General features: G+C 44.4%; 1 protein-coding gene across 1 annotated transcript in view; it reads left to right on the top strand.

Annotated features, from left to right (window-relative positions):
* The window catches only part of midn (midnolin), a 28,574-nt gene extending 18,483 nt beyond the window's left edge, over positions 1-10,091 (top strand). Inside the window, exon 8 of the mRNA XM_080032671.1 lies at positions 6,324-10,091. Coding sequence (XP_079888797.1) covers positions 6,324-6,586 — 263 coding nt within the window. The 3' untranslated portion in view covers positions 6,587-10,091. The remainder of the gene's footprint in view (positions 1-6,323) is intronic.
* Positions 10,092-17,676: the final 7,585 nt, after the last annotated feature.

The raw sequence follows: 17,676 nt of genomic DNA, 5'->3' as shown, positions 1-17,676 counted from the left end.
TGGAGGAAATCGAGCTGGTCTATGGTCAGCTGCTGGTAAGATGTGTTGAATAGTCTGGTAGGGAGGGTCCTTGAGTACCAGGGATTTCTGTTTAATGTTTGCTCTTGTTTGGAAAAGGCAAGGACATACATTTCTATTGTAATGCTCCTGGCGTCGTCCCCTGTTTTATGACCTTCTGTCGCAAGCAGAGTGTGAGTGTTTAAAGTCTGTTGCAAGATAATACGAATTGGCCAGGAATGTCCAGTGTTCCCTTGCAATCACCCTGGTTGCCCTCACAAGTGTTCAGTGAACAGTTGGAATAACACAGGCTTATTTTCCTAACTCATGGAGGACCTTTCCTTCACTGTCTCCCCACCTACATACACCCCCCCCCCCCCAACTATTGCAATCCCTCTTCATTTGCACTCAACAGCCCACGCCACTGTTTCCCCCATTCTCTGTCCAAAAACAGCCTTGTCTGTAAAATTCATCTCTCTGTCTGTCTTTCCCTCCTTCTCTTTCCATGTCTGCGTTGTGCATCAATACATGTGTCTGTTCTCGTTTGGCCTTTAAATAGATAGATTCATTCTGAAATGCAGCGCTGAAAGAATTTGCTTTTGTGAAGTAGAGGGCAGTGAGAGGAGGAGGAGGAGGAGGAGGAGGAGGAGGAGGACACGTAAGAGGGAGGGTTGTTAAAACCACAACACCAAGCCTCCCTTTATCATATGGGTGTTCATATCCGGTCCATCAGTCTAACAACTGCCCGCTGATTAACCAAGGGCCCAAAGAACAAAACAAACAAAAAAGTGGTGAAAGAATAGCCTGTTTATTTTTTTTTATTTTTTACATCTGTCCAACCTCCTGCTCGCAAAGTACACTTCCGGACATTGATGTGAATGTGAATGCGTAACCTGTCGGACCAAGCCCCAGTTTAGCTCAGGAGACAATGAATGCGCTGGTGCGTTTGGTGTGCCCACTCGGATCCGGTTCCACATGGTGTCCCAAGGAAGCCAATGACTAGGCGCTCTCAGGCAGCTTCATCAGCCGACACCTGATAGATGACTTACTGGACTTAACACCGAGGCTTAACACTGTTTCACAGAAACCTGCCTTCATTCAGCTAAAGGAAATAACCCGTGCTTCCCCATCTTCCACAGTGTGTGTGTGTGTGTGTGTGTGTGTGTGCGCGCAGTCAAACTCCGGGTTGATACGACCTCTTGCAACTGTCACATAACATGGCTGTCTCTTGAGAGCCTTTACCCTTTCCACTGTAAGTACATGTGCGACAGGGGCAAGACGAGCGTTAATAAAAAAGCTTGACCGTACACGCACGCACACACAGACACACACACACACACACACACGAACGTCTGGTCAAAGGCTTGGGCGACTAGCTCGGTTTTAAAGGCTTTTCTGTGTTATATTGCTGACTGTGGGGATTTGTCAGCCCAGGACTTGTGTTTAATTTGGTCGGGGGGGGAGGCTTTGGCATTGGCCGGGCAGGGTGATTGTTAGCTAAATTCCTTTAGTGAGTAGGGTGGACCTCCCCGACACCCCCCACCTCCAGAGCTTCAGCCCCCTGCCCAGCCAGAGCTATTGTGCAGGGGCCAGGGCCAGGGGCTGCATACAGGGCATCAGGCTGAGCCATTGTGGGGCAGAGGAGGGGGGTGCTTTGGGATTATAGGGCTGCCTTTTAGTCCCTCTCCCACTGCAGCTGCCTTAGTTCAACACAGGCCCACAGAGAGGGGGCAAAGTTAGCTCTGAAAGCCTCTCCTACAGCAACCCCCCTTCCTCTCTCGTGCTCCTTCCGCATCCCTTCACCACCTACTCTCCTATCGCCCATTTGTTTGTCAGGTCGTGTTAGCTTCATGCTAGCCGGGACGTGGGAGAGACGCAGCGAAAGATCCTACGCCCTTAACCACCATTAAGTCCCATATTAAAGCCCCAACCAGCTTGGCCGAAGCACCATCATACGATTATCCTCCGGCAGGGTTAACTTAGTCCCTAGTCTCACACGCACACACACCCACACACACAGGTTTGGTGTATGTGACACACATGCTCGGCGGTAACTCGGCGGCGGACGCCACCATCGACGCAGCACAGCACAGTGCTATCTAGCATAGGCAGCCAAGCACATCAGGTGCCCTTTCATGGTCGACAAGGAGAGGGAGCGGGATAGAGAGAGAATGCAAATGAAGTCTAAAAGTCATTGAGGAGCCTGTGTCCCTGCAGGCCTGTCAATGCCCTTTCACTGGCTGTCAAAATGATCATATTAGCTCTGATTTGATTGGTTGCTCCAGTTTGGTGTCTGATTAGTTGGTTTAATGCCTTTTTTTTCCACTCCTTGATTCATGACCGAATTGTGCTCCGGAGTGCTTTGTCGTGGAGTTGTTTACCCGTTGACATTAAGCTACAGGTCCCTAAAGGCTTGACTTTGATGGGTCAGAGAGAGAGAGAGAGAGAGAGAGAGAGGGGGGGGGGGGGCTTTTGGTTTAAAAACTTCACCAGATCAATTAACTTGGCATACATCACATACACCTCGTATTTAGGGGAAAGGTTAAACCATTTCACTTAATGTACGTTTGAATAAAAGTAGGGGTGGCTTGTTTCATTATTTCAAAATGTAATAATTTCTCCTAATAATGTTTGTCAAAACCTATATATATGTAGAAATGTTATTCACCAAAACTAAACGTTAACCTCGGCTTCTGACTCACGGTTTTACCACGAGTTTACTGTAGCCATTACACACCAATATCAGGAGAATTCTCTGATTGTTAGTGCGATATTAATTTGGCCCATATGATTAACCGACAGAATGGAGAAAGAGTTACATTAGAGGAAACCAAGGCTGTCTTTGCAGAATTGGGGTTTTCCATCCATTCTTTCTCTCTATCTCTCCATCCGCCCCTCCCTTGTTCCCCCCGGTTCACTGGATGCTGAGCAAACACAATGTTCTCCCTGCAAGATCACAAGACTTATCAAGGCAAACAAACAAACAACAGCACTAAGACAGCTGCAAATGAAGGCCAATCTTTACACAATCAATAGAAGGAGAAGCTCCTTTAATCTGTGCATCGTCCTGCTCACTGCAGCCCTCCTTCCTTTCTCTCTCTCTCTCTACCTCCACCCACCCACCAACCAACTCCCTCCTTCCACCCTCCTGTGTGCTCCCTCTCTCAGCCCTCGCTGTGTTGCTGGGCTGGGCTCAAAGGCAAGGAAAACTGACTGACGCATCGATTATTCATAGATCACCCCTTTCTCTCTCTCTCCCTCTCTCTCTTTCTTTATTTCTTTCTTTCTCTCTCTCTCTTTCTTTCTTTCTTTCTCTCTCTCTCTCTCTCTCTCTCTCTCTCTCTCTCTCTCTGTCTGTTTTCCCTGGCTTTCTCTGCAGTACTCGGTGTATTTTCAGGGCCTGTGTCAAAGTCCTGAGAGAGGAGGAGAGTTTGGGGATGGACAATTGGAATAGCAGTCAGAGGAGTGGTGAAAAGAGAGATTAGAGAAAAGGAGGATGTGCCCTTGACCTGTCTTCTGTTTGATATCTTGCAATGGGCGTTTCTATGAAAAGATTCCATTGTTGTTCATTTTTCTTTTCTGTGTCAAGCCATGGTTTTATATACAGTACTGTATATAACACGGGTTCTCTCTCCGGGTCCCCCAAGGTTATTTTGCTCACGTCAAACCTTATTCTCCTCTAGCATCCAGGCTGCAGGCCAGCCTGTGTGAGTGTTTTGTGTGTATAGTCTGTCCTTCTTAGCCGGCCCTAATAATAGCCTTACTGTCATAAACATAGTCTGGAGATCCTTGCGGGCCAGCTGTGTCCGGCCCAGCCGCCCAGGGCTCTGGTTGTGACGCTGATGAATGGCCACACACACACACACACACACACACACACACACACACACACACACACACACACACACACACACACACACACACACACACACACACACACACACACTGACACGCACTAAGTTTGGTGTAGCTCCAAGCACATTCTCAGAGCTCTTGCCAAGCCAAAGGCCAAGACCTACAGCACCAGCAAACCATGTGTTCTTATATATTGCTGTTCTGCCTTCATAAACGTACATCTTGGAAAAAAACAGTGATCACAATTGAGTGGACTTCTCAGAATTTTTCACTAAGACTTAAGGTCAAAATGGATCAGACAACATTTCGTAAGTAGGCATGTGTTGGCTCGCTGCCCTTATTGTGTGCAGCCATATTTCGACACAACCCGAGGAGGCGGTCTGGCTGTTGGCTAGTCAGAGCCAGTGGATAAGGGGAAGAGGGAGGTCCAGAGGGGGGAACAAAGCCTTTGCCGGCAGCGTATATATGGATGTCACATGGAGCTGAGGCAGCGGAACAATGGCCCTAATGTACAAGAACCCCAGCCCCCCTTTTGGTAATACCCCAGAGATGACATGCTGCCCGCACACACAGCGCACACGGCATCTGGGCACACACACTCTTTTAGTATCGAGACACACACAGCATATTGTCAGGAAATGGAAACCCCCCCCCCCCCCCATCCGTCTATCTATGGCTGCGGCTGAGTGCAATGTGTATTCATTTTTCTGTTAACTCCGTGCCACCATTAATTAGTTCTTGTTCTTTCTGCTCTACATTAAAAAGCAGCATGGAGGGGCTGCTTGACGGCAGCTTGGTCCTCTTTAGTATTCACTGCCGGCAGACAGTGGTGAATATTTATAGCTGGAGAGAAAAGGCTGTGCAATGCACGAGCTGATAAGCAAATGAGGGGAAAGAAGTAAATTAAGCCCACACAGAGTCCGGAATTCATTCCGATGGGGAGGGAGGGAGGGAGGGAGGGGGCGGGGAGAGCAGAAGAGGGCACGATCGATTCGGAAAACTGCCACCTACGGCTGATCCTTTACCCTCCACCCTTTTCCTCCTCCGTCCTCCCCCCCACCCCCCTATTGCCCCTGGGGGAGGAATTCCTTAACCCACGCCGCCACCCCCACTCCTATCCACTCTTCCACTTCTTCACGCTGCCCCACCTAACTGTCTCTGGGGAGACATGGGGCAAGAGCTGGAGGAGGGGGCCTCTGTGTGTGTGTGTGTGTGTATTTTTGTGCGTGTGTGTGTATGAGAAGGGGGAACTGTGTGTGTGTGGGGGGAGGGGGGGGGGGTCATTGAGCTGAGAGTGGGAAGCTACAGCCATAATAAAGAAGAAGAAGAAAAAAAACCCAATCTCTCCCTCACTCTCGCTCTCTCTCCGCTTACAATTTCCATTCGCTTGCATTTTCTATTGAAAGCCAATAGCGTTGTCCCGGGCCCCGAGATGGATGGCTGCACTAGAGCTAAGGTTTAATCAATAGGTCTTTTTAATTTGCCATCGATCCACGTTAAAAGCTACTGCGGCTGTTGCTGCTGTTGCTGGGTGTTTGCGTGCGTGCGTGTGTGTGTGTGTGTGTGTGTGTGTGTGTGTGTGTGTTCGTGCCCACTTTGTATATGTTTTTGTGTGAATACGTGATGCACTAGAATGCGGAGTGTGTGTGTGTGTGTGTGTGTGTGTGTGTGTGTGTGTGTGTGTGTGTGTGTGTGTGTGTGTGTGTGTGTGTGTGTGTGTGTGTGTGTGTGTGTGTGTGTGTGTGTGTGTGTGTGTGTGTGTGTGTGTGTGTGTGTGTGTCTGTGTGTTCCTGTGTGCAGCCGAGGCAGAGTTGGCCGCTGTGCTTCGGTTTATTGACATTCTAGCCCATTATTTAATTATTTAATTCCCAGACAGATACTAATGGAGCTGGCTAATAGATTGCGGTTGCTCTCCCCTTCCTTCCAAGCCCCTGAATATATGTATAAAATTGAATCAGCCCTGACTTGGCCGCTGTTGGGAAAGCATTCACAGTGCTGCGCGGGGCCCTCTCCCTCGAGACTCTATTCTCCTATAGGCACATCAACAGCTAGAAATGCACTTAGTAGCACGTCCAGTCACTGAGGCATGTCATCTTTAGTTATGTGTGCAGATATCACTATGGCAGCTATCAGAATGTGCTGGCTCTGGCTTGTGTTTGCATGTTTTTGGCCTTGCTACTGGTTCTCAAGGAGATTCGGGGCTTGAGAAGGTCTCCACACTCGGCGATAAAGGGATGAAAAAGGCACCAGGGGGGCTAATGATGCTCAGTGCGGGATGTTTAAGTAGCAAATTCCTGTCTGTGTGTGTGTGTGTGGGCGCCAAGGGGAAATATCCTAGCATTTTTTTTTTGTATCCAGACATACTTCGCAATCTTGGTGTTGATTTAAATTAGTGAATAAATAAACTTCGTAAAAAAAAAAAAAAACACACCTCACTGACCATCTTCCCCCTTCTCTTCTCTGCTGTCCAGGTGACCGCTTGCGTCAGACGGAGAACCGTGCGACCCGCTGCAAGGTGGAGCGGCTGCAGCTGCTGATGCAGCAGAAGCGCCTGCGCCGGAAGGCCAGGAGGGACCGTGGGGCTCCGTACCAGTGGATGCCCAACCGCAAGGCAGGCCGCAGCAACAGCAACAGCAGCATGTCCAGCGAGGGCTCCATGGACCTGGACTTTGACGACTCGGTGTGGAAGCCCGACGTTAAGGCCGACCTCAAGTCTGAGTTTGTCATGGCCTGAAACCCTGAAAAAAGCTCCCAATGCTACAACATGCTGGAAGGGGAATGGAGTCAAAGAATTGCTTGGGATTTTCACTTTAGAGATATGTATTTTCATTGGAGTGAATTGGCTGGAATGGGGGGAAAAGATGTCTTTGTGCAAAGAGGAATTTTCAAAAAGGCTCCTACCTGCAGACTTTTGAATCCCATTCACAGAACAGCAACAAATAGCAGCAGCAACCGGACTTTTCTTTTGACGTTTGGGATTTGGACAGGCGAAACAAACAAACGGACTTAACAGTGTACAAGACTTTTTAACAGTATGATCATAGAGAGACCATACTGGACTTGAGCATAGCAGAATTCAATGTGTGATGGTGGTGGTTATTTTCCGTTTTTTTTTTTTTTTTCTAAGATTTGTTGTCTAAAGTGCACCCTGGACAGCAATGAAGAGATCCACACTGGACTTATTAACAGGACAGGAGCACGAGAGGCCTCGCTGTTTCCTAATCACAAGAATGGCAAACCTGCCAGACTATGGATTATTCCCTATGGGCATTCTTATCGATCTCAAAACTCACTCAACCAGAGTCTGGTTTTTACCTTTTACCTTTTTTTTTTTTTTTCATTTTGAAACATATTATATTTTATAAACAAAAAATATGTAGCATTGTTCACGAAGCATTCAGGTTTTCATATAACAGTTCAAAGTAGTCGTTGATTTGCACATTTCCTTGATTTAGAACAGCTGGTCAAAGTGTGCAAGAAGGTGAAGAAGCGCTGGGGCCTGAAATGGAATGAAAACTGAATATGGAAGTATTGATATCAACCTCAGTGACATAGGGTATCGATAGGAATGATTAATGAGTAAACAAAATGAATTAATATTAACAGAAAGTGCTTTAAAGGATTTAAAAATCTTTAAAATGTATATGGAAAAAAAAAATCTATTTTTTATCTCTCTTCCTATCTGCTGTTTTCAAAAAACAGCAGCCCTCTGTGGGTTTGGTCAAGTCCTTGACTGCAAACAAATACGTACATCCATTCAATCATTCATTAGCTCATTCATGAACTACACTCACTCAGCCGCAACAAATGATAAGGAAAAATATCAAAATATGTCATCTTGCCCACCCCATGTATTACAAACCTGAATGGTCTTGTTGAGGGTTTGTATTAGTCTGTGTACATAAATGTGACAATTGGCAAAGGGTTTATGAGGGTGCGTGTGTGTATGTTTGACTTTAGCTTAAATTGTTTTAGAATATCCCACGTTTTTGTCCGAGTTGTCTTCTTCAAAACAACCCATTTAGTTTCTCGAGATCACAAATATCAACACGATAAAATAACCGATTCTAAGTTGGTTTTCCAGTTCTAGGCCCCTTTGGACGTGTAACCTTTTTTTTAATGGCAAAGAGAGAGGGAGAAAGAAGTGAGCTCTGTTATCCAGCATCATTATCTAGTGCCTCCACCAGTACATCCATTGACACATATCAGGTCAGGCCTTTTCCACAGTTCCGCTGCTACACACACACGGGGACTTTTAAATGATGAAACAAACAAAAAAAAGCCAGGGGGGGGGATAAAAGAGTGACTTTCTTTGCATGCAGAAGTGTGAATTAACACTGATATCTTTTCTATTCATGGAAGAAGAAGAAGAAAAAAACTGGTGCTGTGGGAATGAAGGTTGACAACAACGTGCATGAATTTGTGAAGAAAAATTAAACAATGCTGCTTTTGTTGTTTAGGTTTTCTTTTGTAAAAAAAATGTTTTTCTTCAATGTTAGAACAACGGTGTCCTGCTAAAAGTATTACAACGCAAAACCAAAAACAGATGAAGTTAAGCGTGGACTCGCCTCGTCTTGCTCAGCACTGAACATTCCTGTTGTGTGACAAAGAAGAAGATTTTCATGATGGGCGAGCAAAAGAGCAAGTGACTGTCTCTCTGCTTTTTACCCCCCTAATGCCTCTAAAGGACCCAGGCAGCCTAAAAAAAACTGTTTAGCCACCTCCTCTTCCTACTACTCCTAGCTCGTACGCCAAACCAGGCTCGTGTGGATGTACTCTCGACCTAGCGGATTCACAGTACTGTCCCATCAAAAAACCTACGAGAGAGAGAGAGAGAGAAGCATCCGGTCTGTCCTTTCTATCTGTCTTGTCCTGACCGATCGACCACAAATTGCACTCCCAGAGATTGCAGTGAGAGATTACCTTTTTTTGGTGAACCTCATCTTTTTTTTAAGTGGCCTTACCTTTCACTAAAAAAATTAGACACTTGGGGACAATAGGGGCGGGAATGTTTTTTTTTTTTTGGGAGGGGGGTTTTCAAACTTTCCGTGTGCATCTTTGTTGGAAATTGTTGTCATCGAGGCGCCATTTTTTGTCAGCGAGGACACTGGGCATCTGTTGTTTAGTGCTTTTTAGCTGGTGGAGTCTCTATTATGTCAAAGGCTTCTGTGCCTTAAAAATGTTGCCCTTGCTGTGTCAGTGTCAGATTTTTTTTCATTGGTTGGTGCACAGGACTGTATTAGTACTCGCAAGCCAATGAGAGCCGTAGATCTTTTTAGGGTTGGAGCTTGTTTTTGAGCGATTGGCAAAAAAAAAAAACTTTTCAAAAGTTGTTGTCCTTCCTCAAACGCTGTCTTTGTCCCCGTTTCTTCATTGTGCTGCCATGCTTGTTGGGTCTGTATTGTCTGAAACCTCACATAACCCTCTTAATTCAGTCCTCCCACAAATAAGCTGCAAAAAAAGATGCAAATCTGTGCATCTTGTGTTAACCGAGGACGTTTACACCACAGTACTTAGATGGCAAGAAAAACATCTCTGATTCCCAATAAGAAAAATGTCCTCTAAGGACTCCAGACTACATGCACTTGCTGTTTCCTTGGACACAAACTTGGTTCTCTAAAGGACAATTTATCCCCCTGCCCCTCCCAAAAAATTCTATTTAATTTTTATTTTGTATATGTATGAACTATACTCTGTGTGTGCCTCACTTCTGTGTGAAACTCAAAAAGATGAAACAAAAAAAGATGACAAAAGCATTACAGAGAAGACAAAAAACAGTACGTTGGTGGAATTCCGATCACGTCATTTGAGTTGCCTGTTCTTTCTTGTAGCCAACTATTGAAAATAACAGGATTCAAGAATACAATTTACAATGTTCTAGCTCTAGACCGGTGTAGCACATGTGTGACTGTATTAATTTATGAAACCAAAATGGTAACTGTGAATTATGTATTTCTTTGTGCATTTTCTTTTTTTTTTTAAAGCGGGGGAGAAGGTTGTCGGGACACGGCAGCAGCCAATTCTCGTGTCTGAAAAAAAAAATGTTTTGTTTTGGTGGAATATAATGGAAACAAAATGTGTTTCTGAAAAAGAAAAAAAATGTAAAAAAAAAAGAAAAAAAATTCAAAAAATATATGAATATATTTTTTTTCTTAAGCAATACATTTCAGTGTGACTTGTGATAGGACATTTTTCTTTTTTTAGGTAATAAATAAATAAAAAACAAAATGAGTACGTCAGACCGTGTCCGTGAGTGTTCATTACTAAACCATTCAATAGCATTGAGTGAAAGCTGCTATTCAGTCTGATATTTCATGTGAGAGTCTATTTCATGAGGTAACGTGATAAGAGTGGCATATGAAAAACTAGAGAAGCTTGGAATTGCATTGATAAAATATTGCCTTACGCTATATCAAAAAGCTAATGTAATTGATGTTTGGACTGAACCATATTATTGGCTGACAGAGGGATAGATCTAGAAATAGATTACTATGGGCCTATGGGGTAGAGGCCCAGGGATATGGCAGTTGTAAAGCTATTTGTTGAAATTTATTTTTGGAAAGTCAAAAGAGCACAGTCAAAATGTGGTTATCCTGATCATGGTTTTTCCAATCAAATATCTTGCGTATATTCTTTCCTGCAAAAAAGACAATTACACATAGCGGTAATACTCCTGCCAAGAGAAAAGGTTCCCTACATCTGTGAGTGAAGCCCGGCTCGAGATGAGACGGAATATATTGGAGTGGAGTGACAGGTTGGAGAAGGAGAAAGAGCCATGCCTTGTGTGAAGCCCGCTTCCTGACACGCGTACACTCACAGCAAAAGGTGTTTTTGAAGCAGCACTTGTGGCACCCGGCCTTTTGTAACAAGCGAGGCTGAGGAGAGAGCTTGACTCGGAGCATGGAGAAACAGCCGGGGAGAGGATTGAACATGAAAGGGCAAACCTACTCTATGTCAAAGCACAGCTCAGGCTGGTTGCCAGAAACACAGTGTATAGGCAATACACACCGAGAGAAGCTGCTACAACATAGCATGATGACAGACTGCAAATCCATTTCATAGTCCATATACAAAGATGATAGATTCTAGGCCTATATGTGAAGCGGAACGCCTTGGATGACTTTTACCTTAGAGATTTAAAGGTGCACAATAGTAGTTTCAGGGGGACAGGGGATTTGTTTACATTCGCAGAGCCTGCAGTTAGTTCACCAACATATTTTCTCTACATGAAACTCATTTACTGATTAATTCAATAATCATAAATCAAAACTACAATTATTTTGAGTCACCTGGAACCAAAAGTAAGACTATAATGTTTGTAAACGAAACTGTGGGCCCCCAGCTACTGTACGTTTCACAACAGCAGTGAAACTAACGCTTCAGGTTGCTTTTCTAACTTCAAACAGTGTTCCAAGGATACAGTTATCGTGTGAGGAAATTGTGTTTATTCAGTTATGAGAATGCACCTTAGAAAACTGTCCACTTGTCTGACACACTCAAAGTTACACAGTGCACCTTAAGCACACACAAATGGCTAGTAATTCCACATTGAAAAGCTGCATGTGTCAGCCACACAGTCCTCGTGCCTTGTGCTCTGTTCCTCTTTCTGCAGAGTTGATTGTGGTATAATGAAAAGGCTCCTCCTACACAGTGGCCTTCTGCATGTAAAGCAAACACACCTATACTCTCTATCCGTGGCCTGTGCTGTGGTGAACACAGGGCCAGCAAACTCTGATAAGGGAAACCTGATGAAAGGGGGGCTATTGACGAGGGCGCATTCATCGATTGGCTCACCAATAGCAAATGGTCATTCATTTCCCCGAAACCAAAGGGCACAGATAGAGACCAATGCTAAAAATGGAGCAAAGTAAGATCAGATCAGCTTCCATCCTGATAAAGTAAATCCAAACACACACTCTCTCTCTCTCTCTCTCTCTCTCTCTCTCTCTCTCTCTCTCAGGTTAATTTAACATCTGTGACTTTGTTGTTTGACCTGGTACAGTGTTCAGGAGCAACAATCTGTCCACAGACACTACGATTATTTTTAACACTGAAAGCTTTTTTGGCATTGAGCTACACAAACTACAAGTAGAAGCAACAATTATTATTAACAATAAACCAGAGAAAAGTGTTTTGGATGTTCTGGGGAGCGTCAAATACTCATAATGGTGCAAACTTGAATTGATCTTGGGATAAATGCCTATAGCATGAGCAAGAAGTGTGGCAGCACACTGATCCCTTTCTCATGGCTTCCAGTCATACTGCAACTATCAAGGGCCTCTTCTGAGAAGTCACTGCCTATTTCTGACTGCGTCTGAATGTGACTCTCAGCCTCCACACGTATATCTGCTGCTTTCTGCAAGCTTGCTGTCTATGGATGTAACTGTAACTTTTGAGACAGAAAATAATAGAGACAGAGAAAGAGAGACGGAGAGAGAGAGAAATAGAGTGAGAGAGAGACGTAGAGAGAGTGAGAGAGAGAGGCTCAGCTGCCACCGCAAACTGAAACCCTGCAGCTCTGGGATAGAGAAGGAGTTCCGCGGAGTTGGGGTTTCGCAAGTCGCTGAGTGATCTTAGATAAGACACGCTCAGCTGTATCCTCCTCCTGCACTTAAAAACACACACAAGTACACACATACTGTAGGCCCAACGGAAAATACTCCACGATGTTGCTATACATGTGATACTCACCAAAGAGACTATTGTGCACCCTCTTGTAATAACGAAAGTTCATCTGCGTTTGTGTACAAGCAGGCTACTTGCGTATGGTGTGGTGTTTTTTTATAAAAAAATAAGTGACATACTATTATGTATTTAATGTAAAATAAATGATTTCCCGTACATCTCTAAACCATAGTCCCATTACAGAATGCAGACACAGGGTTGTAAAGGACTTTTAAAGTGTGTTGCACCCTTTTATTTGCCGTGAAACACTTGAGAGGATGTTAAAGAAACTGGGCATTTTGGGAAATACTGGTACAAGCTTTTTGCTGAGAAGATCAATACTCTTCTCTCTCTCTCTCTCTCTCTCTCTCTCTCTCTCTCTCTCTCTCTCTTTTGTGTTCATTATTTATAATGAATAAGAATATATGAATAAGCATATGTAGCACACAGACTGGAATCAGTGGCAAACAGCTAGCCTGGCAACAGTTAGCTGACAAAAGTTGACGAAAACCTGAGGTTCACCAATTTACACATTATGTTTCATGTGTTTCATTTGTACCAAAAACTAAGCTGCTGGCAGGTCTATTTCCCAACAACATGTAAGACTATTCCTTTAATAAATGCCTATCTTTTAACTTTTCTAAATTATATAATCATCTATGAAGACAAATTGTTTAATGCTGCAGTAGCTTTACGTCCAAGTACATTTGCTTTTGTAAGACAGGGGTCAGGCTGAATGAATTCAGTTTAGATTTCAGGGCTAAAAACTGTCTCTAATATTCATATCTGGCTGTTGTTTAAATAAACCCTCCCTTTACGCTCGGTCTACATTTTGTTTTTGTGCATTTTGTTCTCTCGTTAGAGTACATGCTTTTATCGTTTGACAAAAGAACAAACAAACAACCTCCTCGCTCTAATGAAAGCCCCATCTGCACAAGAGAGTAATGAGGCGCACACACACACACACACACACACACACGAAAAACACACACACTGAAGATGCATTTTCTCCCAAACACGGGCCTAAACATCAGAGCTCGGCCCCACGGCCTCCTCCTCACTAAGACCCAGGGCTGTTAGCGTGGTCAGCAGGGACCTTGTTGTCTTTTGTCTATTTTTGTTTGTTCCCTGCACAGTTCAAGGGAGAAGAATGGCTGTCTGTTTGAAACATTACCTGATGGATATTTATGCAGCTGTGAGGCTGTGAACGGAACCTTTGATATATTTTTTTTGGGGGCTTGACACACACACACACACACACACACACACACACACACACACGCAGACACACACACACACACACACCCACACAGACACGCGCACACACACACACACACACACACAATGAACACTTTGAACCCCTGGATCCCCTGATAAGTCATTATTGGGTCACTGCAGGACAAGTGAACACACACACACACACACATTACGATCCAAGGTGTTCAGCTGTCCGTCCCCATCAGTGCGGAGCCGACCTCGGAGCTTGACCCCGTGACCCGGGAGGAAGTGGCACAGAGGTCTTGGTTAAAACAAACCCTGGGAAAGTGTGTAAACAGGATATGTACACCCACCCAGACATATGGCACTCACTAATCAAACACCACTGAGCTGGGAGAAAAAAGGAGTGGAAATCATGTGGAAGCATTAACACCAACCCACTGTGAACTGTAATAGAAATTGATCAAGCTGCTAAGCAACAAAACCAGCTCCTGGAGCTCAGAGAGAGTGTTTTTTCCCTCATCAATATGTACAGTCATTTATGTTAAGGGCTGAGACAAACATACTTCTATCATGAATGTCAAGGTACTACATGGGGGATGGAGCACTGAACACAGACACACATTGGATTTTTTTCCTTTGTGTTTTAAGAATTGGAAGCCATGCAATATAAGTGTACTGTTATTGGATGCATTACACATTCTTTTATCTAATTAGCTTTTTTTTGGTTCCCTTCCTTCATGCACCCTCCTGCCTGGCTTTCATCATGCCTCTGCGCTGTACAAATTTAGCACCTGTGAGGTTGGTTGGAGGTTTCTGGCAACTGCCAAATGTCAAATGCTGTTTTGTGGGTGTCCTCAACCTCTCTCTCTCTCTCTCTCTCTCTCTTTCTCCCTTTCTTTCTTTCTGGCGAGGAGAAGATCAGGTATGTTTCAGTAGTTGCTCCAGTGACCTTTAGCAGCTGTAGGGGGGGTATTGGCTGCACTTCTTCACCTATACCTCATCTCGATTCTATCTCTCTCTCTCCCTCTCTCTCTCTCTTCCTCTCTCTCTCTCTCTCTGTACATTTCTTCCTGGTCTGATGTATAAATACACCACCTTGAATTACAGAGTTGTACTGCATGATGAATTCACAGTCTTAGAAAATAAGAGCTTTGCTCAGTTTATATGCTGAATGACACTGAAGCAAGAAGAGACCTACAGTATGTGTTTCATTAGGCAATATGACAATATGTTGTTATTCTTTCCTTGATGGCTTCGGTAGCAACATGACACAATAGTGTTGCACATAGTATCTGACAACAGAAACATCAACCCTATCAATATGTAAAATATACAGTAGAACCCTGTATTGCAACAAACAGCAACCCAGAACTGTCGATGCTAAACATAGCCTGCATAGTCCAGGATTGACTAAGTACAAACTCGTCTCATCTGTAACACAGCACAGTTTGGAGTTTGGTGCCTTGCTTAATAAGGGCCAGTGTCTGTGCTGGTTGTGAGAGGTGTGGTGTTGCTGCACCGCCGCGACCATGCCTCCTGTACAAACGATGTGATTTCCCAAGCTAAGCAGCCCTCAGTGAAAAGGGTAGGCCAGTGGTTTTGGATGCCCTCCAACAGGTATTTTTGGCAGCCAATGCAGGGCAGGGCACGAGGGCAGGAGGGAGTGGTGGATAGAAGGAGTGCATAGGAAGATAAATGTGCTTTTTATGCATATTCCTCACCGGGGCTCACCTTCTCAATCCCTCTCTCGCCCCACTTATTCAGTCACCCTCCCATCCATCGTGAACCCTTGGCCCTATACATAAGTGTATGTGGGGCCGTGAGTTATGGAATGGCTATACAGTGTGCGCCCGAAAAAACAGCTGAGATTACAGATACAGTAAGAGTGTGCTGAATGTAAACGAGTTGGCCTTTCTCCAGCTGGGGAGCTGAGTTGATCTTTTCTGCTCCTCCCCTCTGAGATCAGCCCCATATTGTATGTGGGACAGTGGTCCATGTTTAGGTAAAAGACAGAGATATTTTCTGAGGGAGCCAATGTCCCAGCCCTATCTTACTGTAAACACAAAACAAGAACACTTTTTGAAAGCCGCTCTCTCTCCCTTCGGTCTTACAGCAAGACTCTCCCAGTCTTTCTCCCTCTTGCCTTTGCAGAGCGTGTAGTGAGGAAACACCGGTTGTGTGCGTGGGCTTAACATAGTTTCCACTGAGAAAAGGCGCATTTATAAACCCTCCCCCCATAGAGAGACAAAACCAATTGCGAGAAGGACCTGTTTGTCCTTGTTTGTTGGACACTATTAGTACTGTTAGCAACAGGCAAATGTCGATCTCATGCTGGGTGAAAGCTTGAGATTAAGTAACATTAAGAAAAAATAAAAGACACACACCTGACCCATAAAAAGCACACCTAACCTGCCTTATGCTTTACACTTTGTTCCACAGTAGCATACACATTTACATTCCATTTAACTGTAAGTGGATATACTTGTGTGCAAATGGGTGAAGTTTTAAATGCCTGATAAGGAGTGTGTGTGTGTGTGTGTGTGTGTGTGTGTGTGTGTGTGTGTGTGTGTGTGTGTGTTGATACCCTTAATGGTGTTTATTTGACTTTGGGGGAAGCCCTGTGCCCATTGTTCATAGAAGCCCATATATGGTAATGTAAACACAGCGCTTTGTGACTCCCGTGGAGCGTGCACACAAAAATGAATGAACACAGGAAGACCCACTCTGGCAGGAAGTGGCAGCTGCTGCCATGGTAACAAACTGAAACCTTAAAGCAGCGGGGAAGAGAAGCTCACCTCTCTCACTCGTCTTGACGTCATTTCGAGTACACTCTACGATATGAAGGCAGCAGCTGCAGTCAGAGCGCGCGCACACACACACACACACACACACACACACACACACACACACACACACACACACACACACACACAGAGCAAACAAAGACGCTGGGAACTTCTCAATGCTTACAGAAAGAGAAAAAAAATTACAAGAGACTCGATTAGTATTTTGCTCGTGTTGCCTTTTTCAAGAAAACCATTGTACTGGAAAATGCCCATATGTTCACCACTATCAAGATGGTTTCAAAGCAGCATTGACAGTGTTCTCAATAATAATAGCATATTATCAAAAGTGTGCCAAATTTTCAAACTCTTTATCATTGCTTTGACAGCTTAATGGTGCGTGAAACGAGTGCAGTTTCATTGTTCACACAACCCCTGCTTTAGTAAAGCTTTGCAGGTATGATGCCAACAGGACTTTACCAAAATGAAAGAGAGAAGTTTGGAGAGAGCCGATCATGTGTGGCTCCAGAAGAGAAAATACGTCGGAACCTATGGTCGGAACAAAGCAATTGTCACCACCACCTGGATGGGTGTTGAAGATGGTGCCAACTAGCAAATGGAGGAGGACTGCAGGCTTGCATACATTAGGGACGGAGCAAAAAATAAATAAATTATTAAGATGCCAGGAGCACACATGTCATGCTGTCACATTTTTAGGTCATGGCTCAAATAGAGGATGTCACAGCCCTTAATGCCCTCAGGGCTGAAGCAGTTAACGTATTCCTCTGAGTATTTCTGCAAGAAAGCTTTATTGAAATGAGATATTCTCAGAAATATCAAGAAAGTAGAAAGTTGCTTCCCTTGACTAAGTATGTTTTCCTTCTATAACCTGATTGTCCACTCCTGACCCATTTAGGCTTAGCAGTCATTGTTGCAACAAAAAAAAGAAAGAAAATTAAACACCATAGCAAGCAGGTGCTTCGTAGTCAAAAGTGTCCTGGGCCGAGAGTACTACTCCCTCATGGCTTCATCTTTCTCTCGTCTTTCTACCCCCCTTGCCGCCTAATTAAAACCTATGCATCTAAACACATTCATCCAGCTACGGCAGTCCCTTACTCATTAGCCTCAGCCTTATCCTTTGTAATTAGCGGTTGCT

This window comes from Ammodytes marinus (assembly GCF_949987685.1).
Source record: "Ammodytes marinus genome assembly, chromosome: 8".
Taxonomy (NCBI): domain Eukaryota; kingdom Metazoa; phylum Chordata; class Actinopteri; order Uranoscopiformes; family Ammodytidae; genus Ammodytes; species Ammodytes marinus.
Note: the sequence above shows the minus strand (reverse complement) of the source record. Positions and strands in the feature narration are given on the sequence as shown.